Source organism: Podarcis pityusensis, assembly GCF_964106645.2.
Source record: "Podarcis pityusensis genome assembly, chromosome: 5".
Classification (NCBI taxonomy): Eukaryota; Metazoa; Chordata; class Lepidosauria; order Squamata; family Lacertidae; genus Podarcis; species Podarcis pityusensis.
In genome coordinates, this window is record NC_138032.1 from 69774516 (window position 1) to 69799834 (window position 25319).

Below are 25319 nucleotides of genomic sequence, written 5' to 3' on the forward strand. Positions count from 1 at the left end.
TCCCCTAAGAAATACAAACTTGGATAGGGCTGGTATATACAGTGGTACCTCGGGTTAAGTACTTAATTCATTCTGGAGGTCAGTTCTTAACCTGAAACTGTTCTTAACCTGAAGCACCACTTTAGCGAATGGGGCCTCCTGCTGCTGCCGTGCTGCCGGAGCATGATTTCTGTTCTCATCCTGAAGCAAAGTTCTTAACCTGAAGCACTATTTCTGGGTTAGCGGAGTCTATAACCTGAAGCGTATGTATCCTGAAGCGTATGTAACCTGAGGTACCACTGTACCAAAAAATCCCCAGCTGTTGAAATGTACCAAACACTCTGCCCAATTTTGCAGTGCTGTTAAATCTTTGTCCCTTGGTTGACCTATGGTTTTAGGAGCTGATGACTCAAGGATGACTCAGCATCCCCATTGCTGCTTTGCTCCTGCTCCTCAGCAACCAACAGCAAAACGAGCCCAGCTGGAGGTTGGTTCCTGCACCAGGTTTCCGCAGAAGTTCATTTACTGGTCCGCTGCTGTTCAATATCCTTATTCATTAGTGTCAAGGAATGTAGACTGGAGATTGGGCTGATCAAATTTGTGGCTGGTACAAACCTAAGAGGGATCTTGGATTCTTGAGAAGATAACAGCAGGATTAAAACCCCTAGCATAAATAGCTTTTCATAAATGAGAAAAAACTGGGTCAATATAAATAAATCACGACTCATGTAAGAGGTTCGCATGGGGGCTGAACTGCAAGCAACGGGCACAAATACTGGATTGGTGAGGGGAGCACAGCAGTGGGGCAGGAGAGTCAAAGAGAGAAGGGCAACAGAATAATTTTAGCTCATGGTGGGAGATGCATTGGACATGAATCAGTGCTATGAGGCCACAGTCAAAATGCTCCCTGGTCAGGCATAACGCTGCATTTACAAAAAACAAACAAACCAAGGCATGTAATCAGTGAAATCATTATTCTGCCCTGCTTAGTTCTGGTTAATGGTATTACAAATACAGGAAGAAAGAGCACAACCAGAATAGCTCTGCTCTCTTCTTCTTTTACAGTAAGGTAAATTGGTTTCAAGCATTCACAGTCCTCAGCTGACATCGTCAATTGAAGCAAGAACCAGGAGGTCACTGAATCAGAATAGCAAAATGGACTCAAAACCACAAACGCAGGTGCCATGATCCAGGAAATGAATTTGTGGAGCTGCGACTCCAAATTGGAATTTTGCTGCCAAGTCAAGTTGCTTACGATCCTACCGCTCTTACTTGGAAGTTTCATTATTTCAGTGTATGCATGCATGGGATCAGAGGGATTTCACAATGGGCATCGCCATTCTGTATTATATCTGCAAAAACTTTATTAATGTTTGGCCTGGAAATGCCTTTTGAGCTTGTAATTCAGGGAGTCAACTCTCCCTTCTCCTCAGAGCTCTGTTGAGATAAGCTATATATCCTTCATCTTGAGACTACCTAAGAATCTTTCAATCCATATCGTCGGGAAATGGTTTGCTTGACTGTTTAAAAAGGTAGCTGGAATTTCTTACCAAAAATAGGAGGGGAAATTGAATGCAATAACCCTTACGCAATTGGACCATCACTTATTTCTCAGCAAAAGAGCCACAGGATGAGCAAAGTTATTTTTGCAGCAGCAGAATCCTAAGCACGTTTACTTAGTCATAAGTCCCATGTTTAATAAGTCTTCTAGATCTTTTCAGAGACATTCAATGCACACTTATTTAGGAGTATGCTCCATTGAACTTAATGGGGTTTACTTCTGAATAAATACGCCTAGTCTCAAGTGATGAGACTGAAAACTAGATAAATCTGTCATGACTCCATTCCTTTTTCTCTTTGTAATTTGAAATGCTCACCTACCATTGCTGGTTTGTTTAACGCAACGTGAATTAAAACTTACAATAAAACCTCTCTGACTTTATTAGTCAGCCTGAGGTTGCATTGCACGTCATAATTTAATGGTGTCCTTTCTTCGTTTTGAGCTAACTAGAGAGTTGAGGCTTGCTTTGTTGTTGTCATTGCTGCTGTTTTTAATTTGCAGCCGGGCCCCACTCCCCAACTCCCACCCTAACTCATTCCCAGTTTTGTTCCCTCTATAATGGGCATGCAACTAGCAGCTGACAGCAAAGTGTGGCCTTTTGCAGTTGCTTGCCTTGGTGGATGTTGCAAAGGGTCCTGGGCGAACAAATATAACCAGCAAACTACATGCACATAGCAGGTAAGAATCAGGGCCTTGCTCAGGTGGACTTTAGCAGCCAAACTCACTAACAATTCAGAGAGGTTAATGATTCTGAATCCACTTAACTCTGTGAGGTAGCCCTTGATCAACAGGTAACCATGACTTCAATTTGCCTTTCCAGGTTCAAGGGACATAGCAGTGAACAAAAACACTTGAAGAGGGACTGGAGCAGAAAAGACAGGAGGTCTTCTTCGTGATGGGGCATGGGGCATGTAATGCAAGGAAGTGTGGAAACAAACCCTAACTAATCAGAAACTTGGTTGCAGAGGGAGACATCCTGAAACGAGGTCACTAGGAATTAGACTGACAAGCTGGGACGTTTTCCAGGCTCTACTGTAAACAGCTAATGAGAGAGCCCAGGAGTTGTGCAGAGAAGAGGGAGACTTACTCTCCTTCTAGGAACAGATTCGCTGGGAAGAAATAACAAGCTCTTCAGGAGACCAGCAAACAAGCCAAATGTTATTTTAGGCTGCACCATAGCTTCTGAGTCCTCTGAGGAACCATGGAAGGAGCTGGGGTTGCTTAGTCTGCAGGAGAGATGACCGAAGAGGGGCATGAGAGGACTCTTCAAGTCCCCAAAGGGTTGCCACACAGAAGAAGGCAAATATTTGTTATCCACTTCCCTGGAGGGGAACTAACTCTAATAGGACTTTCTCTAATAGGCTTAAGCTACAAGAGGCCAGAGTTTGGCTGAAGATTCAGAGAAACTTCTTGATGAGAAGAGGAACCTGGTAATGGAATCAGACACTCAGAGGGGTGGTGGGTTCTCCCTTGCTGGAGATCTTGAAGCAGAAGCTTTAAAAAGTGCACCATGCATGCATATAACATTTCCCTAATTTTCATTACCCCATAGAACCATAGAATAGTTGGAAGGAACCACAAGGACCACCTAGTTCAATATTTCATCCCTGACCCTGACCCTGAGATTCAGAGTCTCATGCTCTACCAACTGAGCTTTAACTCAAATTCTAAGGCACAGGAATTTTTTAATTCACACTAGTGCCTTTGACATGTGAGATAATCAAGTATAGCAATTTTAATCAAAATCTGAGATGCAGTAGCTAATTTTTTAAAAATAATAATTATGGTGACCTGTCATGGAACAAACCCACTGAAGAAGACAACAGTGGTTGCCCAGACCTCATTGCTGGTTGCAAAGGGGCCCCCATATCAGTTCAAGCTTCAGGTCCACCCCACCCCCGCAAATGTAGGTCCACCACTGGCCCAAGGTCACCCAAAGAGCTTCGTGGCTGAAGGGGGGATTTGAACCCTGGTCTCCCAGGTCCCTAGTCCAGCACTCTAACTGCTATACCATACTGGCTTTCTGATTCTGAACCTCAGGCTGGTGGTTCAGGAACTTGTGGAACCCGAGCCAGGACCTTTGTGGACACCTTCCTCCCAGGCCCGATTTCCTTCAGGGGTCAGCTATCTCTTGCACTACTATGCCTGCCCAAACATTGCAAACAACATGTCAGGTGGGAGGCCACAGGTAGGAAAGTGCTTGCTTCAGGCCAGATGGATGGTCCATTAAGAATTCATATTCTCCAGCCAGGAAGGACGAGCTTGGGAAGGGTAGAGGGGATCATAAGGCCCCAGTCCACCCTGGAGTAAGTGGCTCACTAGGAGCTCTCCATGGTGCTGCCTTGCTGGCATCTGCTATGGACTGATCAGAACAGTCAACCCATGGCCTCATCACAACTTCCCAGGCCTCCCACTGTGGTCAAAGTCCCCACCTCCTGCCCATCAGCTGCCCTAGCATAACATCCAACATTGGCGGAAATAAGTAAAGCCCACAGACACATAAACTTTATTTAGGTGCACTTTTTTAGGTCCAGGTGACAACTTGTGGATAAAACCGTGTTGCTGTTGCTAAATAGTGGATAAGGTGATGTACCTTTACCCTTTTTTATAGATGCAGCATTGTGTTTTAGATTATGTTTCTGTCATCTTATATGTCACAGATGGTTTCAATATGTTGAGAACAGCAACGCTGAATACAGAAAATATATAAATGAAGACCTACAATATTTATCGGATGCTTTTCTGGAGTAAATCCCTTCACAAGGCAGCTTCTGTAAGACACTAAAATACAACTGTGAATCAAGTGACATGCAAAATACGGTATATTGCACAAAAATCATCATTACATAATAAAGGATATCAACCATAACACTAAAATATATCAACCACAGTACATTATCAACCCAACCCAATGCCATTTAAAACAAGGGAACAGCTTAATCCCTGCTGAATGTCAGTTAAAACCCATATGGACACAGTATTATTATTTTTTTACAAAATAGCTTTATGAAAGAAAGAAGTACAGTCATACCTCGAGTTGAATGTGCTTCAGGTTGAGCACTTTCGGGTTGCGCTCCACGGCAACCCAGAGGTAACGGAGCACGTTACTTCCGGGTTTTGCCGCTCGCACATGTGCAGACGCTCAAAATGACGTCACGCGCAGATGCGCCATCACGTCTTACGTTCCATTCAGGATGAGAACAGGGCTCTGGAACGGATCCCGTTCGCATCCCAAGGTACCACTGTATTTGGTGTCTTTTCCGGTCAGCAGCATGTCAGCAACCTGCTTGATAGTCATGACTGAATGAGGCAAGCCTGAAAAGTGTTTTAGCAGAGCACTAATTAAAAGTTTGATCAAAAGAAAATAAACTGGATCATAAAACTGTGCCCACTGCTAAGGTTATAAAGATCTGAGATAGGTTCATCTGCTCATTATGCCGCTGACCGCAACTGCTTTTTGATGACGTGGATGTTGAGCAATCATCCTGGCTCATTTTCACAGAATTTGTGTAGAAGTTGTTATCTTGTGCTTTCCTCTTTAGTTTTCGGTCACTTTTTTATAGTAAAAGGCCTTACTTTTTTTTATTTTTATTAAGTTATTTTGTTGCCCAAGAGTGCTATGGTGCCATTGCTATTTATCACATTCTTTGTGGTGGGTTAGGAAGGTAAACAGTCATACGCTGACTTGACTGGGCAAGAGATCCGTGCAAATGTTTGGCAGTCTGGAAGTCCAAACCCTGCCCTTTTTAAAAAACATGGAAGTATAATATCTACACCTGTGGAGATTGTGCTAGGAGGAAAGTCAGACGACTTTTTTTGCCATCTCCAGACTGTCAGTATTTTGCTGGAGGGATTCAATTGCATCCGGAAATTTAGGTTCATGCAATTAAAGCAGATTAGAGCCTTCTGTTGCTTTGCTGTAACAAATCAACTTTTAAAGGGGAAAAAACCCAGACCTTTTGTGGGACCTGATGGGGAAATGCAGTAAAAATGTGTGGGATAAATGACCAGTGAAGAGGAAGATCTATACAATTTATATATGATTTGTCATTGTCGTATAACCTCCTGCAAGCAAATCAGAATGAATGAATGAATGAATGCTCAATAAACAAGGAATCTACAGGAGCCCATGCAAAGACTGCAGGGAAAATAATAGGATGACAATGGTTGGTTGATGTGTGGGATCCCTAAAAGGTGAGTGATCAGTGCATGGAAATTCCACCCTAAATGACTAGCATGCACTTAATTCCCCCTCCTTTTTTTTTTTTTTTTTTGTACACATACATTTTTTTTATATGGGACCCAGTTGGTGCAGCAGTAAATATTTTCTGTTCTCATATAATCCTAGCTCTGCACGTCTGGGAGATGAGATCATCCCCATTCACGGGGATACTGCTGGCAGCTTCGCTTTAGTCCCTTCGGGAGGGACACGGCACTAGGCTTGTCAAGGGACCACAAGCAGCGGAGAGAGAAATCAGTAGGAGGCAGGGAAGTTGAATGTAACCCCAACAAGCTGGTGCTACCACGCGGATAATTTCCACAAGAGAATTCGACAAGCAAAGATAATCTCCTTACCCATTAGTGTTAAAGCCTCACCTATTTGCTTTGCACTCGTTTTACGGGGTCCAGTTCACTGCAAGGAGGGAATCTGTAATGTGTCTGTAATGGCTGTTGAGAAACGTACAGGCTGAGCTGGTGGAAGCAAGCAAGCAAGCAAGCAAGCAAGCACCTGGATAACTGATACACAAGTCTTGCAGTTATCAGTTCCTGCCAAAGAAACAGACACACACTTGCGGCTCCCCAGGGCTGCTTCTTGCTAGCAACCTCCAAAATAGCATGCTCTCCTCTTAGAATCATAGAACTGTGGAGTTGGAAGGGTCCTCCCTGAGGGTCATCAAATCCAACCCCCTGAAATGCAATAAACTCAACTAAAGCATCCATGACAGATGGCCATCCAACCTCTGCTTAAAAACCTCCAAGGAAGAAGAGTCCACAACCTCCGGAGGGAGACTGTTCCACTGCCAAACACCTCCTACTGCCAGAAAGTTCTTCCTGATGTTTAGTTGGAATCTCCTTTCTTGTAGCTCGAATCCATTGGTTCAGGTCCTACCCTCTGGAGCAGGAGAAAACAAGCTTGCTCCACCTTCCCCATGACAGCCCTTGAGATATTTGAAGATGGCTATTATACCTCCTCTCAGTCTCCTCTGTACCAGACTAAACTTACCCAACTCCTTCAACTGTTCCTCATAAGGCTGTAGAAGAGCATGGTCCTTGTCTGCTGGACCTTTTTTGGAACATGCTCCTCTGTCTTAGATTCAATAGTTGTGTTACCTTCAGCAATCATAGCCTCCAAACTTTTTTCATTGCAGATGGGCTGCGACACTTCCTTTGGTAGTGTACTGTAGACACCCCACCCTAAATCTTCAGCCAGCCTTAAGATATCCGCACACGTTCCAGCTTTTCAATATCCTTTAATTGTGTTGCCCAGAGCCAAGGCAGAATAAAGCAGTACTATTACTTCCTTTGATCAGGACAATACACATACCTCTGTTGATGCAGCCAAAAATAGCATTAGCTTTTTGTGCTGCTGCATCACACTGCTGACTCATGTGAAGCTTGTGGTCTACTAAGACCACTAGATCCTTTTCACATGTGCTACTGGCAATCCATCTTATATTGGTGCAGCTGGTTCTTCTTGCCTAAATGTAGAATCTTACATTTGTCCCTATTGAAATTCATTTTGCTAGTTTTGGCCCAGTTCTCCAAACTTTTAAGATCATATTGAATCCTGATGTTGGCTACCCCTCCCAGTTTGGTGTCATCTGCAAATTTGATGAGCATCCCCCCAATTCATCCATCCAAGTCATTTATAAAGACATTGAACAACAATGGGACAGAACCCTGTGGCACCCCACTTGTCACTCCCCCCCCAGGATGTTGAGGAACCACTAGTGAGCACTCCTTGAATTTGGTCAGTGTCCCAGGACACCGCCTACTTTTTCTAGATGCCCTATCAGCTTCCCTATGCCGCTTTGCTTTCTGCCTAAACCCCACACTTCTTAACTGCTCTGTGGCTGCCCCTCCTGTCTTACATCTCTCCCTTTTCCCCAAGCCCTCCACGAACCCTTCAGCTTCCTCTTTCTCAGACCATTGGCTGTTATAACTATTTTCAGCTTCCTTGCCACTGGAATTCCTGTCTCGTATCTTCCCTATGTCCCAGAACATTTCCCAACCATCAACCTGCCACTGTATGAGATTTTGATCCCAGCCAAACTGATGTTTTCCCTCCCTCTCAGAAGCTGGACTACAGTTTACTTCCCTCAACAACTGAGCTTCCTTTGCTGCCACGCCAGCTTCGCTAAGCAGTATCAGATGCTTGGCTGCCACAAGCTCAATATATAAATTGGACCAAACAGCTAACTAGAGAGGGTTCAGTGTAGAAAAGACGCTGTCAAGGCAAAAGGGAGAAGAGTGTCTGCCATTTTCCACTTCTGTTGGGGCCAATGTAGAGAAATGGGCACAATCTGACATAATTAGGTGGGCTTAAGTTCACTGAAACCAATGAACTTAAAGCTTGCCTGGGTCTGTGTTGATTGTGACATATCAGTTAGCAGAATTTGATCAACTACAATTAACCCATTTTGTAGTACACAGATAACTTTGTGAGACACACAGCTGTGCTTCAGCAGTTGGGCACCATTATTTTATCATGTTCACCAATGAGAGATTCACAGGTCACACCAGATGGACGCATGACTTTCCATTTCTCACCTTGGAGGTCTCAATATATTGGCTCATATTCATGAGATGATTCCGGGTCAGAAATCTATTTTTGTCCTTGCTAGAAAGGCTTCTGTAATTCGTTCTTTCAGGCGTGCACAGCTGGTCTTGCAGAGCTTCAAGTTCATGGATTTTACAGATGAGGGTGCTGAAAAAAGCACCAATTAAAATTATTTTAGAACTCTCGCCAACATTTCTGAAATAGGTCTTAGGTTTTTTGGGTTTTTTTAATGTGGCATGTGCAGAATGCATTACAGCAGACATTCGGGATATGCATTTGTTCAGATGTCCCAAATTCAAGACCTTCCTGCAATGCCGTAACATGTGATCTGTAGAAATTTCGGTGAGAAAGGGCTTAATATTTATAGAACAATATTTCTATAAACAGAGTCAAGGGCTGAGGACAAAAGGCATATGTAAGCCTGGAGAATGGCAGCAGTGCTTAAAACGGGCGTGTACCAAAATATGTGTGGGGAAGTCTGTGTTCTGCAGACAAAGATTCACATTCCGGGACACGCCTGGAAATTCTCTCCAGACTGATCCAAGTGTGTGGAAGGCAACAAGACTTCCACAGCCCCTGTGTGCTTCTGTTTCCTCTCTGCTGGCACAAGAGGAAACAATCTCAGGCTTGCCAGGAACGGCATCTTTCAGCCACCTAATGCCTGGCTGAACAGGAACGTTTAAAAATTTCATCCTCAACATTAGTACTGAGAAAGACATACACACCTCACCATGGAGGGCATTCTGTAAACAGGGAAACACCACCAAGAAGGCCCTGCTGCAGGTCAAAGCCAACTGGGCAGCATTCAGTTGTTACCATGTTGGTTAGTAACACTGTTGTTCTGTAGCTTTCTAGGTGGTCTGGAACAAGATGTGTACTGAGTTTCATCTCTCCAGACCTTGTGGAACTACCTCAGCCACTTAAAAGTCTTCAGTGTTGAAGGACAGATGCCCTCTGGGTGGGTCAGATATTTCGAGTGCTCAATAAGCCTTATGTCAGATCATCCGGGTTCCATATCACTCTCCACCCCCCTTTTTTTAGTGTTTGTTTCAGTAATCGCTGTGAGATTCCTGCTGCGATTTCAGGGACCCCCCTGGAGATTCCTGTGCAGACAGCTGTTTGCACTTAAGATCATATGGCGGTTGTGCTTTACTGCTCGTGATTCTTATCATGCAGAACAGATGCTGTAAAGTCTCATCACGGTATTGTACATGAAAATGAAGATCTCTGTCATACTGAGGCAGAGGGGAGGGGATTTCCCTTCCTTGCAACTATCCAAACACACAGGGAGAGGACAAAATGCAGGAAGCCAAGATGCAGCCCAACCGAACATGCATGTGCACTACAGCACAATGCTAAGCTGACTTCAGATTCTCAGACCTTTATTGGCATATGCAAAAGATTCCAGTAGGATTCAATACAAAAAAATTCCTGCATGTAACACTTAAGTTGCCTGTTGAGTTTGGTGGGGTTCTTCCCCTAGTAAGTATGCTTAGGACCCCACCCTCTTGAAATTCCCAGGTCCATGCGCTTCCAGAGGATTGCAACCTTAACTCCCATAGTTTCGCAAGCCTGGTTAGCACCTTGAGATACGCTGTAACTTACAAGTACAACAAAGTGCCTCGTTCCATATCGGATACAGAATTTTGTGTGGGCATGCATTTGTTTATTTTTTTATTGGCAGCAGATTGATTTCATCATATAAAAGAAAAAGGATGTTTAAAAGCAATTTTGAGGAAGTTTCTTTTTTTAAAAAAAACAAAACACCGGGGTTCATTGTGGAAGCCAATGTTGCTCCAGGGCAAGTTTAGAGAAGTGTTTTGATCCCTCTTTCCCAAGTCATAGGAAGTTCAGTGCAGCCTTCGGAAGGGTGAGTTTCCTGCAAACGAAAAGCCACTGGTCTTTTTTTGGTGCTGTCACTCCCTTTGTTCTTATATGTTTCAAACTGAAAATAAATGGCAGGGAAGCAGAAGTCGGCATACATTTTCAGAATCTCAATCTGGACCAGAAGCTGCTGAAAATGGCAACTCTGTGCTTTTAAGCTTCCCTTCTGCAATGTCTAGTAGTAATTCTATCTGTTCTGATGTCGTAAGGGTATGCGTTTTCCTGCCTGTGCACACCATTGGCAGTGGCTGCTGCAGGCTGCTGTGTGTGCAATGCCGAGTGCCTGATATCACAGCACAGACCTATTAGAAGGGTTAGAGCTAGAGGCATGGCTGCTGTTTTCAGCAGGAGGCATGCAAGACTGGATGTTAGGGATGCTTTAGCACTGGGTTTTCTTTTTTCTATTTTTTTTTATTCAAAGTTATAACAAAACATATTTTCCAAAAACATATCCTTATTCCCATTCTTTCCTCCCCCCACCCCCCACAAACCCATCCCCCCACCCCACCCCACCCCCCGACTTCCCTCAGTTCCAGTCTTTGGTTTCTCCAATAATGCTATTTTCTGCATGTTACAGAGTTGTATAGATCCTCCAACTGTTTAGCTAATTATTATCAGTAAAAAATTGTGGATGTTTATTCAAAACCTGCCAAGGAGTCCAGTTCACTTTGTTGCGTCTTCAAATACTTTGTGAAAGGTTCCCATTCATCCTTAAAGTCACAGTGATCCTTGTCCCATAGCTTATGTGTCAATTTTGCCAGTTCTGCATAATCCATCAATTTTTCTTGCCATGATTCTTTAGTTGGGATTTCTTCAGTCTTCCATCCTTGTGCTACCAGAACTCTTGCGGCCGTTGTTGCATACATGAAGATGTTTTTCAACTTTTTTGGCAGGTCTTTCCCGACAACCCCCAACAAAAATGCCTCGCGTTTTTTAACAAATGTTAAATGGAACATTTTCTTCAGTTCATTGTATATCATTTCCCAAATTTTTTAATTACTTTACAATCCCACCACATATGATAAAATGTTCCCTCCTTTTCCTTACACTTCCAACATATGTTTGAGCTAGTTTTGTACATTTTCCCTAGCTGCACTGGTGTTGTATACCATCTGTACATCATCTTCATGTAGTTCTCCTACAATAGTGAACAATCTGTAAATTTTAAGTCAGTTTTCCATAATTTAACCCAATCCTCCATCATAATATTGTGACCTACATCTTGTGCCCATTTAATCATAACTGATTTTACCTCTTCATCTTTTGTCTCCCATTCTAATAGTATGCTATATGCGGCCTTCAGTAATTTCACTTTCCCTTCAATCACTTCCGTTTGAGCGCTGGGTTTTCTGCATCAGCAGCAAATTAGGTTAGATTGTCTTTCCATGATTCGTTGCATGCTGTGATCCAAGCACCAACAACTGGATGTAATAGAGTACACTGTTTAAGAGTGTTTTGTGATCCACAGTGCCATAAGTTGGTTAGAAGTACAGTAAGAGCAGCAGAAATAACATTCCATCCGTCCATCTCTAAGCAAAGATCGTCCAGCAGGGTTACCGAACCCACCCCATTCCAAAACCAGACCCGCTATTGGTCTCGTCCACTCAATGTGCCGGATCCTGACACCCCTGACCGCCACTTGAGTATTAGACATACAGTGGTACCTCAGGTTAAGTACTTAATTCGTTCCGGAGGTCCGTTCTTAGCCTGGAACTGTTCTTAACCTGAAGCACCACTTTAGCTAATGGGGCCTCCCGCTGCCGCTGCGCCGCCAGAGCATGATTTCTCTTCTCAGCCTAAAGCAAAGTTCTTAACTTGAGGTAATATTTCTGGGTTAGCGGAGTTTGTAACCTGAAGCGTATGTAACCTGAAGCGTATGTAACCTGAGGTACCACTGTATATGCATTGCTCAAAAGGCCATTAAGTTTGAGATGGCTACCAACCACTTTAGCCATGATGAGGATGAGCCCAAGGAGAATTCTAGCACCAAATACTTTGCATCCTAGAGGGAGAGCAGACTGCAGTGATCCAACAATTGTGAGGAGCGATTACTTTTGACGCTACCCTATGTGGACTCATACTGGCTTTTTTTTAAAAAAACAACAACACCAAAGGTTTGTTATATTTTAAGCCACCTGATGGATTTTTTAGAAGCAGAAACTGTTCCTGGGACTCAACGGTGCTTATTTCTGAGTAGCACATGTACAGAAACGCACTGAAGGAACTCAGAGACGTAGATGACTGCAACACCCCTCCCTCTTGAAAGGGTTTCGGTAACTTTTGCAGGAAGCCCTAGCATCCCCAGGCTGGCAGAAACTTTGGAACGCCCTGCCCGTTTATGAAAACGGTGACCGATCCCATTTCTGAGGGGCTGCAACCAGCTTGGCAGCAGCTTCAAACCTCCCAGGCGGGCAGGTGGGGACCTCGCCCCGCCAGTCTGCCAGGAGACGGGCAAGCGCGTCTCGCGCCCAGGCTGCGTGGCGACGTGCACGCGTGCTGCGCCTCTCTCGGGTGCAGTCGGCAAAAGCCCTTGAGGCGGGGATGGGACGACCCTCGCCGAAAGTGGGGGCGGGGCTTGGCTCCGGGGCCGGCCAATGGCAAGTGGCGCAGCGCTGGAAGCGCCACGTGCAATGGAAAGTCCTCTCTCTCTCTCTCTCTCTCTCTCTCTCTCCACTCTGCGAGTGCCTCCCGCGGGAGAGAAGGCGGCGGCGGCGGCGAGCGGGCTGTGTGCAGCCCCCTCCCCTTTGTATCCCATTCCAGCCGGCGGCCCGCCTGTCACTCAGAGGCGTCGCCGTCGTCACGGCCCTCCCCGCCCCCGCCCCCCCGCGGGCTCGGCTCTCCTCAGCTGGCAGCCGCCTCGAGAGCGGGAAGCGCCTCCTCCGCTCCGCCGGCCGCTCGCTGCGCGCCTTGCCCCGTCGCAGTGCATGGAGGGCACTCGTCCCGGGCCGGGCGCAGCGCGAAGACGGGGCCGGCTGGAGGAGGAGGAGGAGGAGGAGCGGCGCCTCGTCCGCTGACAGAGCGCCCTGCTCGGGCCAGCAGGAGGCGGCGGCGGCGGCGGCAGGCAGGTAGGAGAAGGGAGAGCGCGCCAGGCTGGGAGCGCGCGGCTTCCCCGGCAGCAGCCCCTCAGGCGACCCGAAGGAGCAGCTTTCCGTCCTCCTCGTTCTCCTCACCACCTCCCGGCTGTGTGGGGCTGGCCGGGCGCTGGAGTCCCCGGGTGGCGCGCCGGGCGAGCGTCCGCAAATGGATTACCCGCCTCTCTATGCGATGCTGTCTTGCTTGGTGCCGCTCAGCTGCTGGCTCGCCGCGGGCAGGGGAGCGAGAGCCCAAGGTAGGAAGGAGCGCGCGGCGCGGGGAAAGGAGAGAGGCGGGGGGGGGGGAGGGAGGGAAGCGGGTCAACCTGCCCGCCCCGCCTCGCGCGCCTTTGCATCTCTCCGGGCGCCTTGCTCGCGTCCCGCTGCCTGCGGGCTTCCTGGGTGGGCAAGAAGCAGGAGGCAGGGTCCGGGAGGCGCGCTCTCGGTCCACGATCCAGCAGCGCTGCCCGCTCCCGGAGAGCAAGGCTCGCTGAATTCAGGGCTTTCTGACTGGCAAAACGTGGAAGGATTCCGCCCCCCCTCCCGCCCAGTCTCTGTATCCTCACCGGCAAGCAAGTTCCACTGGGCGCCGGTGGTTCTTGCTGCCGCGTGAAACGGCGACCAGGAATGAATGCAAATGCGTCTTCTCGCCAGCCTGACCCAGTGGCCCGAGAGAGATGGAAATGCTGGTTTGGTTATCGCGCGGAAGTGCAGTTCGGCGTTTTGTTTTGTTTTTGGCCGGTCATCTGTCGTCCGTCTGATCAAGTACCAAAGTGTTGCACCAAATGCTACGAAACACCCAAGTTTCACATTTCCAGGCACCCGTTGCCCTGTACCCTGCCCCTGACTGTACCTTAGAGGTGGGCCGGGGGCGGCGGCGGGGGGGGGGAATCCAGACAAAAACTACTCTTTGATGTTGACTCTTAGACATTCGAGATCTCTATCGGCTAATCCTGCTTAGGACAGGATAAGAAAGGCAGATTTTGGGAGCCATTTTCAGGTGCCTCTGATTTCCCCACTCCTGGCTTTTAAAGATTTTGTTTCTTAAAACAAAACAAAACCAACAACCCCCAAAACTCTTTAATAAAAACAAATTTTTTAAAAAAATGGAAGGGGAGATCCAGCATTTCCCATATTACCAGCGACATGTTTTCTTTTCAGGACAGGGAGAACTCCAATTAAAAACTCACAGCCCCCACCCCTGTTCCTTATTAAGTTGGGATGGAGCCCTGAAACAAATGGCAAGCCCTAAACACACAATTAAACTTATCACTGTGTTTTGGCTCTATGAGTCAGGTTTTCCAAATTATATTTATACCTCTGATCCTAAGCATGTTTCCTCCAAAGGCAGGTTAATGGATTTCAGCTGGACTGATGACATTTGATGGGTAGGCTGAGAGTTCTTTCCATTTACCTTGCTGCCCAAGTATTTTTAAACAGGTTGCATTTTAAAACCTTTGCTGCATTTGAAGGGTGCAGAGATGGGCAGTCAGTAAGGCAAAACAGTTTGCAGGAATAGGAGTGCATCACTTCAAAGATTCTTGTTTTTTTAAGATGGCAGTGCTGTTCACCTCCATAGTGCATTTTTTTTTTAAAGCTTCATTTTGGCAATTGATGCAGTAGCTAAAACAGTGCTGTTTAAGCTCTGTTGAGGAATTGGAATACAGAGCTAACACATGGGATTCTTTTGCAAGCCTTGCCAAAGTATGTTACAATGCTGACACGCTTTTTTTTTTTTAAGTTCAGCGGGATTCTCTACTTTAGAGGAACAGTGTGACATGGAAACTGCACAATGAATACTTTGGATGCTTGGTGTTAGCTGGGCATGCAAGAAGCATAAGGGCGTGTCAGTGTGAATTTCTTCTGCTGTGTTGAACATGCCCAGTTGACGCTTTGTGAGCTACAGTTTATGAGGGGGAAATCATAAAGGTTTTGCAGGTGGAGGAAGAAGAGCAATAGCTTCTCACTTAACAGAACTGCCCCTCTCCAGAAATATCAATGTTTGCAGCCATCATTCTTTTGGCTTACTCTGAAACAAAAGTGTGAAGGTTTGTAGTTAAATTTAAGAACCACTATAAAAAAACTGGGTGAAGGATGGATCTAGGTAAAAAGGAAAGTGTCTCTACAACCTTTGCAGGCCAACACAATTATGTAGTAGCCCACCAAGATGTGTAGCCCTCAGCACCTGTGTCTATTCTGTTTGTGTTCCGCAGTTCCACATGAGCACGGGGAGGGGGAGAGTGCATAAAGCACTTATGAGGAACAGACCTGAATTTCCTGAGATTCTCAGCTTTAATTTGTAAAACAAGTTTCTTATAGGGGAGTGTAGTCAGACTTTGAGTAGACACACTGAAATTAATGGACGTGACAAACGTTGGCCCCTGAATTTCAGTGGGGCTACTCTTGAGTCAAACTTCGTTGGCTACAGCCCCTTTGTCTGTGTGTGTTATAAACAAATTTCTAACTCTTTGGATTGGTGAAAACACACTTGTAAGTTTAGATTTTAAAAAAGTATGCCTCCTGGAACTTGTGTCTGGTGTGGTGGTGGTGGTGGAAGAACTGGGCAGGAGAAGACTTCAGTGCCCTGCATAGTTCCTTGATCCACCCACATGGTTAGCAAAACCAGCATAAGTTATGCAAAACACTTGAAATTGCAGAATAAATTTAAAACAATGAAATGGGTTTTGCAAATGTGTCTTATGTGCATTAATTTATTCGGGTGCCAGAATTCGTCTGTTTTGGTTGTAGAATTTTTATGTATACATTTGTCCAGACTTCATACAGCTCTGCCTTTGTGTGGTTACTGGATGCCTTGTGTGATAGTTCCTTCAGGTGGCTCACTTGGAAAGTAGTGTGACTTGCCATGGGCCAATGAATGGCTAACTGCAGGACTAAGCCCCGTGAGGCTGGAGCCGCAGGTGTGCATATCTTGAGAGGAGCAAAGGCTTTTCAAACACACGCTTACGAAAAAGGGGTTTCCCCGCCCCGCTCTGCTTTGAATGTATTGAAGTATGTCTATCTGTATTTATTTCCACTAGAGCTGCTCCTGTCTGGAAAGCTAAGTGAATATGGTGTGATTGTGCCCTTCAGTGCAGATTGCCAGGGACGGTTCCTCTCGCACGTGGTGTCTGGCTCGGTGGCAGCAAGGAGGGGCAAAGCCACCCACCCTCCCGCTCCTCCACCTCGCCCAGGCCGGCGCAGGGTTGCCCGCAGCACCACCTTTCTGAACCAAGGCGTGCCTGGGAATCGCTTGTACTACTTCAATGTTACTGTTTTTGGAAAGGAGCTGCATCTTCGCCTGAAGCCCAACCGGCGGCTGGTGTCACCTGGCGCATTGACTGAGTGGCAAGAGGACTTCCGGGAAGTCTTTCGGGAACCGCTGCAACAGGACTGTGCTTTTACAGGAGGAGTCTCAGGCATGCCAGGTGCCGCAGTGGCCATCAGTAATTGTGATGGACTGGTAAGCAAAAGCGGATTGAGTCTTCCTCTTCTTCTTCTTGTCCACAGAAGAGATGAATCCCTTTCTCCTGTTTCCCCAGCCTTAGGACTGTCTTTGCCTTGTTACTTAAGCCCCTCTGAGCCTTGCAAATAATTTTTTGCTATGAGTGCGTATTCTGGAATTCACCTTATATTTGTTACGGATATTAGGGGATAAAGTTGCCAACTTCAGATTTCAAAAATTTCTGTTTCCTGTTTGAAGATCTGGCAGATCAGGGTAGGGGAATACCAGCAGGTAAGTGGGTGTGAAGGAAATTCCCATTGTTCTGCTGACATCACGATGTTTTCCTTTTGATCTTCAGCAGCCCTGCTTTTCAGCAGCACTTGTGCTGGCAGGATGCAAAGTAAGAACACAATTCAGTTTCTCATTCAGCAGTGGGTGAAATAGAGCACAATGAAGCTATCTCACTAGTCTTGTGCCTTAGTGGGGCTCAGGGGAAACGCTGCTTTTCACAAAAGAGCTTTACTCAAGAACTGTTGTTTGTTTTATCAGACTTCTGGCTCTTACGCAGCACAAAATATTTGCTACTAGCCAGGCTGGACTTTAGTTGGCAGAGTTACCTCTTAACCAAAAATAGAGTGTCTTGCAGAATGGATAGGATAGGTTCACCTGCAACTATTGGTCTTGATAGATAAATCTCAGGGAAGCACATGCTGCCAGCTTTAGGTTATTCCTGTGAGCATCAGCCTAGGTGCTGTTTTAAAGAGAATGGTAGCCTGCATGAACCACTGCATGAACCAGTTGAGGCACCTGCAGGCAATGATTACTTCAGGGATTCTGAGTTGATTTTCAAACTTTGGAAAATGCTTCCAAGTCACCTGCAGAATCCTAAATATTTAAGTCTGGCAAGGTTTCAAAGACCTGCTTGGCCTCATGGCTCATGGGACCTTCATTCAACCGCTAACCCTGGGTACCATATCACAAACAGTTCTTGAATCTACTCTCAGTTTCCAGCTTAGTTTGCCATGGGGCAGGGGCTGCTGCTGTTGGGAATAAAACAGGCTTCCTCAACTTCGGCCATCCAGATATTTTTGGCCTACAACTCCCATGATCCCTAGCTAGCAGGACCAGTGGTCAGGGATGCTGGGAATTGTAGTCTCAAAAAACATCTGGAGGGCCGAGGTTGAGGAAGCCTGGAGTAAAACAACTCTAAAGTTCACTTGCACTCTCAGAGCTAGTTTCAAATGTATTCTGGAGCTTTGTAAATGCATCACACAAGTGCAGAATTCTATATTTGGTACATAATTCAGCATCCTGAAAGTTTCAGCTTTTACGTTAAACAAAGTTTTTTTTAGAGAATATATTCAAGTGTTTAATGGTCTGTTGCCATCTATGCCATTTTCTTCTGTACTGAAACACACACACGCACACACACACACACACACAAAAACACACACACACACAGAGTGAATATTAGGGTTCTGAAGGCTTGCCCTTCCTGGGCTACTACTATCAGGTCCACCCAGTGCCTGTACACTGAGTGTCACAGATGAGACCAGTAGGTGTACAGCCCATGAAGTCCTAGTTTGAAGTGTCTGTATACCGCAAAATTGGCAGGTCTCTGTGCAATTTTGATGCTGAACAAACAGATGCAGGGTTGGTCGAGTCAGTGCCATCCTAACATTGCACGTTTGACTGAACATCTGTGGAGGTCTTAAAGTGTACCAAGCGCACTGTGCAATGTACCAAGTCCTGTGGTTTTAGTAACAATATCCTATGTTAATTGAAATCTTTGTCAATAGCAAACCTATTTATGCACATTTCCAAATATATGAGAATTTTGAAGGTATTTATTTGTTAGCTGCTTCTTCGTCACCACTGATTTCAAGTTAGACTGTATGGCCTTATGTGCCATACTTACTGGCAATTCAAAGGAGTGGGTACAGAGGCTCGGTTTTGCATGCCAAATACCATCTTGGATTTGAATTGGAAATTGATATATTATTTTCTTTTGCCCCGCTTCTTGTAGTAAGGCTCTTCCCTGTAGGTCCTCTCTACAGCCCAGTACTCCTTACATTTAACCATTTATTGTTATTATTTTTGTTTTCAGAGAAGGGGGAAATGAGACATCCCCCCTCAATATTCTGCTAGTCCCAATATGAGTTTTGTTGCATCAGAATATAACGAGCAATACAGATAAGGTGGAGTATTAAGGTTATTCCTATGTGTACTAAGTGTTAGGCTATACTTAGGGATCTGATAATATTGCCCCTCCGAAAGCTGAGATGGCATAGCTGAATAGCTCAGTGATAGAAACGCCTGTCCAAGCTGGCTATGGGATAATTGATGAAGTTATATCCCAATGCATGGGTCAGTTTACAATGAAGAGGGTCGTCAGTTCTGGTATATACAGGTGGTGACCATTTTGCGTGGGGTTCCGTTCCTGGCCTCAGTGCATGTCAGCAGACCACATAAATCTGCCCTGCCCTCCTTATACCCCACCCCGTTCTGCCCCCCCAGTTACACCCCCATTCTGCCCTCTTGTCAGTCCAAAAGGACCCAAATGCCAGCAGTCATGCACAAAAAAATAGTTGCCCCCTGTGTAATATTTCTGCAGGTCATTTCTGTTTCTGCAGAATAATTCCAAGAATTAAGCCCAAATTCAAAGGCTTTGAAGTTGGCACATCTTTACCACAGCCCTGCCCCTTGTTTATCACACTGCAGTAGCCAAGTGTTTTAGTTACAGTTTTCACCCACACAAGAGGGCAGAAGACAAGACAGGTTGAAGGTAAGACTGGAGCAATGAGAAACGTAAGAGAAACTGACGTTGGTGGACTCATCCATGCCTAGCAAGGATCTAGATACAGACTTGGTCTGCTGTGGACTTTCCTAAACCTGCCAATTAGTTTTACTCACCCTGAGCCTGCAGGGGCACGGCGTGTTTAATAAGTAAAAAGACAGAGCAGTGTCCCTTTGAAGATAAAAGATCAGGTGAAAAACCAACAATAATTGCAGGATATGTAGGAATGAACACCTCCAGATGCTTTTAGTCCCTTACATCAGAATGCTTTTGTCCTTCTCAACTGTGTAATTATGAACATGGGATCCGATTTTCCAAAGTGGTTTAGGAAATTAGAAGTTCTAATTACCATGGAGTTGAAAAGCTAAGTCTTGTATCATTTTGCAAACAGCACTACAGCTGTAGCTCATATGCCCCTCAGCCAGCTGCTTGTCATTTTCTAGGCAAGTGAGTAAGCAAACTAAGGAGATGCCCAGGAGTCTTCATCTGGCCAGAGCCCTAAATTTCCCTTGCGGCCCCTATATTTCATTTCAGTGTCCAGATGTCTGCTGAGTTCTCTCCCCCCTGCCCCATGATTTGCAGAAAGGAAAGATGGTGATTTCCTATAGCCTAAGCAAGTGGTATTTGGGGGACGGCGTGGGGAATAGCATTCTTGTTAAATGTTTAGAATTGTAGCCATATTTTAAAGGGGGAACCAAGTCAGACAATTGAGCTCAGTACAAGAATTCTCCAGGGTTTGACTTCCCCATTTGTACCTTGAGATGCCTGTGACTGACATTAAACAGGCTCCCGCATTCTATATATTTTGTCAGATGCAGGAAAAGGTTTTTTTGTTTTGTTTTCCCAGACATTTCCAGAAGGAGGAGTTTATTTGTGGGCAGTAACTGATATCCTTCGAGAACTGTTTTACCTGTTTTTACTTGCTTAAAACTTTTTTGTTTTGTTTTTTCATACCTCTGTGGTGGTATTACGAAGCTTAGAGTTCATAAATATTTCTGATAAATAACAGTGTTATATCTAAGCTAACTGGAAGGAGTGTAGTGACATTTAAAGTGGGGGAAGCATAACTTGTGAGCAGTAATAATATGCATTAACTGAATTGGGTACATTAACTAAATCAAGTGATTTCAGCCCCAGGTTCTTAATCACCACACTACCCTAGCAATTTTATCCAGGAAGGTTTGATTGCTCTCCCATCTGCTGGTGGGAGGGAAGCTCATCAGTCCCTCACCACTGGGACATAGAAACGTATTCTGGTGACCTCACTTATTGGGGCTGTATCCAATTTGTGAGGGAGGTGGGTGGCGCTGTGGTCTAAACCACTGAGCCTCTTGGGCTTGCCGATCAGAAGGTTGGCGGTTCGAATCCCCACGATGGGGTGAGCTCCCGTTGCTTGGTCCCTGCTCCTGCCAACCTAGCAGTTCAAAAGCACGCCAAAAAGTGCAAGTAGATAAATAGGTACCACTCTGGCAGGAAGGTAAACAGTGTGCTGCTCTGGTTTTGCCAGAAGCGGCTTAGTCATGCTGGCCACATGACCTGGAAAAACTCTGCGGAGAAATGCCGGCTCCTCAGCCTGTAAAGTGAGATGAGCGCTGCAACCCCAGAGTTGTTCGTGACTGGACTTATGGTAACTGTCAGGGGTCGTTTACCTTTTTTTAGCCAATTTGTGTCCAGCTTTGCCTTCTGTCAGCATGTAGGGCTGGTGCTGAGGGAACTATTGCCAGTTCCCAATATGCCAGCCAGTCAGATTTAAGGTTTTTCTGTTAAGCATATAAAGCCCTAAAAAACTGGGGACCAGGATATCCCTATGTATCTACCTGTCCACTGTAGTTGTCTATGGGGACTGTCTTTGCTGCGCCACGTATACCAGAGATTCATTCTGTAGTGATTTGGACTAGGCCCTTCACTGAAGTGCCCCCTGCTCAGTGGATCATGCTGCCCAATGCAGTTAGACAGGCTCCAACATTGTATGCATTTTGTCTGATGCTGAAAACTTTTATTTTTACAGGCTTTCCCAGATGGGTGGGTTTATTTGCAGGCAGAGTTTGCTGCCATTTGATAATTTTTGTTGCAAACTGCTATGGTATTTTTTTTTTTTGCAGTGCTTAATATAAATTATCTCTCTCTGCCTGAAATTGCCTCTCTTCTTGGCTGGTGCCCTTCCAGATCTTTTTAAATCTTAGTGAAATATTAGTTGCAGCGGACTGTTCTTTTGCAGCTGAGATTCCTTGCCTTATGATCTCCAAGTAGCAGTTTTTATCAGTTTTCTCGTATTTCACTGTCAGCATTTCCTGTCCTGTTTGGCGTGTCGTCCTCTTTACCTCCCCTCCTATTGATTTATTGAGGAAACACTAGAGAGGGCAGTAATTTTATCCATGGCACAATGTGTAATGTCTGTGCCAAACTGTCTGACTTTTCATTAAACGACTGGCACGTTTCCAGCTTGGTGGATTCCACTGTCTTGTATCGAAACAGACTATCAATGGAGGTTTGAAACACCCCCATCCACCCATTCAGTTATTTCATTCCATAAAACCTCTCCGTTTTGTTTGGATAAGTTTATTTTAACGTTTTCCAAATGAAGCAGCCGTGTGTGCTGCCTCTTTCTGTTACAAAATTGAGTTCATTCTGGCAGTGCCTGTCTTGTTGAGCGTCTCAGATAGCTGCTTCAAATTATACGAATCACTGAGTTGTATTCCCAAAGTATCCTCAGTCACAGCAACTTTTCTGTGTCACACATTGGCTTAAAAAAACTTCTAAATGAGAGTCATGTTGTTCAAATGAGAAAGATGAAAGAACTGGGCTCTCAAGTGATAGTATCTACAGTATTTGAAGGACTAAACCTCCCGTTCCCTAGGCATGGACAAGGGAAACGTTGGTGTCGATAAGACTACAAACATAAAGGCTTTTGGTTTATTTCCTTCCCTAAGGATAGGAGGGGGGGAACAAAAGAAAAATATTGCAGTATTGGCTTTTTAATGGCCCACATGCAAATTATATTAGAAGGGCAAGTGAAAGGTGAGCTCAGACAGCCTGGAGAGCATCACAGGCTGCACTGGTCCTTGTTGTCACCTTCTATTTTGGGATTGCGTCCAAAACACACTGGCAATTGAGAACCTCCAGAAACAGACATAATCACTTCAGTGGCATAATAGTTGGCCGTGTGGAAAGTTGTGCCCTGAGATCCACTGGAATAGTGCAAGTGCTTGTGAGGAGAGCACTTTTCAGATTGCACATGGCTTCTGTTAAGTTGTGGGTAGACATAGCAGACGACACAGTGATTCTTCCAAGGCAGCTCTTTATTTGTAAGCTGGAACAGAACTGGCTGAGGGGCTCAGTTAGCCTGCTTATATAGAGCTCCAGAACAATGTAACTGTTGCCATTTTCTAAAGCTATCCAATCACTGAATGTCACTTTTGATCCTTCATTTGCATACAAACTATCCAATCACTGAACGTCACTTTCGATCCTTCATTTGCATACCTATCTACAGTATCCCCCTGCTGGCCCAGGGTGAGAACATCAGTACATAACAGCTTCATCGGCACCTCTAAAGAGATTTCTGACCCTAAGTGACTGCATGCTTTGCTTCTGGTGTTGGTTCCATTGTAGATGATGTTGGCACAGAAGAGGGCTTTTGCTTCCCACCCCACCCCCTTGTGGGCAAAGTCTCCTCAGCTTCAATTAGAAATGATCTGGCAATTTATGATCAGCATTGGCAAACACTTGGATCTTTTCTTTTTTCAACCCCCCACAAATTATACATGCACAACTTTTTTCTGATCTATGCATGCTCTCTCAGTGTTGGTGGGGAATGGCAAAACATTGCCTAGGCAAAGGCTGGGATTTTAAAATCCACCAGGCTGCTATATACTGGTGACTTTCCCCCTCTGCATGATTGGTTATTGTAGGTCACCTGTACCAGCAGACCAAACTGGAAGGCACATGCCAATATTTTTACATTGATTGCCTTGTTAGGTTAACTTTTAAATCGGTTCATTGGTCTGCTGTTCATGATGCAAGGGTTTTGTTTTGTGTTTTTCAAATAGTCAGACTTCGAGTTTAATTTTTTTTTTTTGGTAACAGCCAATTTGGCTTTTGTGAGAGATTGCATGTGTGTGCCTGCATTTGTGGTGCATGCATTATTATTTTTTCCTAACAAGGAAATTCCAAGCCAAACTGATTGCTCAAATCACAAATTAGGAGACAGGGTATTATTATTTTTAACTGCATACTCAAAGTCAAACTCTTTGTTTCAGAAATCAACAAATGCTGGGGATGCTCCTGAATATCTCATCCAAATATCCTCCGGAATTTTCTGAGTCACCCAGTCTTGCTTCTAAGGAAAAACCAGCAGACTTGGAATTCCCACTTTTTCCTTGAATGAATGAATGAATGAATGAGTATTTTGAACACGGTAGGGTGCTTGTGCAGTATGTGGCAGCTTTTAGTTCCTTGAGTTTCTTTTTGTTCCCCTTGCAATACTTAACTGATGCACAGTGCTTTTTATCAGTCTTTATGTGATGGTATGTGTAATTGCTCCAAGATTCTTTTTCTGTGGTGTTTTTATCATTGCTCAGAAGTTCATTGATGTACCAGTGGAAAACCACACGATAATATTTTTTTCAGACAATCATACGATTTCTTGTTTTGCAATGTTTCATCGAAGTATATGTGCACTGTGGTGACAGGGGACTGTGCAAACAAGGTGAAGCAAGTGAAATTCCAGAATTGTTTTAGGTGTTCTCTTAGCTACACTGAAATTCAGGTGGAAGGAAAGAGGAGAGACAGAATTGGGGAAATCTTCTCCTCCCTAACCAACTTTAGTGACAGCCCTTAAATTCAGAGGAAAGTAGACCATGGAGGCACAAAAACGGGCACATGAGCATTAATGTTCATAATTTATGAGCAGAAAACTATTTTCTGGGGCAAAGGGAACTTGTATTCAAAACTGGATATTTTTGAACTCTTATAGCATTGTTACTGAGTGCATGGAGTGTCCTGCGATCCTGATCACTGCATCTTCTTAACACTTCTAACCTCTGATGAAAGCCTCTGAAATGGCAATTTATCATTTGATCATCTAGTGTCATGGGCAAGTATCTAGGAAGGCTATGATTCTACGTCATGGATGCTTTAGTTGAGATTCCTGTGTTGCAGAGGGTGGGAGTAGATGACTCTTGGTATCCCTTCCCACTTTATGATTCTATTATTTTTGTTCCAACCTGTATTCATCGCAGTCAGCATTCTTTTGTTTTCCACCATAGTTTGTTTTCTGCCAAATACTACCTTGTTTATCTAGCTGCACATAAGTTGCATAAGTTATGTGGCTATTTACATTTCCTATATAACATTTAGTGTAAAGAAAACAGCAAAACAGTGTAAAACAACAACAACTATAATTATATTATGTATCATTTGCAGACCAAAAAACAACAGCAGCTACATAAATGAATACAGATTTTATTCACTGGACTGGTTTTCAATCCTGACCACAGAGAAATGTGTGAACTGCAACAATCTCTGCTTACTTTTCCATTTTTGTTGGAATTCTGACATCCCTGGTGAGGGGAGGATGGAAATAAGAGCTGGGAGGGGACCATGGCTTGGTGCCAGAATGCATGTTTTGTACACAAAAGATCCTGAGTTCAATCCCTAGTATTTCCAGGTGGAGTTGAGAAAGATTCCCGTCTGAGACCCAGACAGTGTAGAGACGAACCATTAGTCTTAGTCTATATGGCAACTTCCTACGTACCTAACTTGCTGAATTCCTGGTGTTGGATCGAGCTTGGAGAAACACTCTG

General features: G+C 44.9%; 1 protein-coding gene across 4 annotated transcripts in view; it reads left to right on the forward strand.

Annotated features, from left to right (window-relative positions):
- Positions 1-13093: 13093 nt before the first annotated feature.
- The window catches only part of ADAMTS14 (ADAM metallopeptidase with thrombospondin type 1 motif 14), a 71266-nt gene continuing 59040 nt past the window's right edge, over positions 13094-25319 (forward strand). For 2 of the 4 annotated variants that reach the window (XR_013986108.1, XM_081004667.1), the window contains exons 1-2: positions 13094-13533; positions 16315-16736. Coding sequence is in view for 3 of the 4 variants with exons in the window: in XM_081004667.1 (XP_080860793.1) it covers positions 13446-13533; positions 16315-16736 (510 nt within the window). In the remaining variant the exon portion in view is untranslated. The remainder of the gene's footprint in view (positions 13534-16314; positions 16737-25319) is intronic. The other 2 variants (XM_081004665.1, XM_081004666.1) reach the window with 1 other exon arrangement.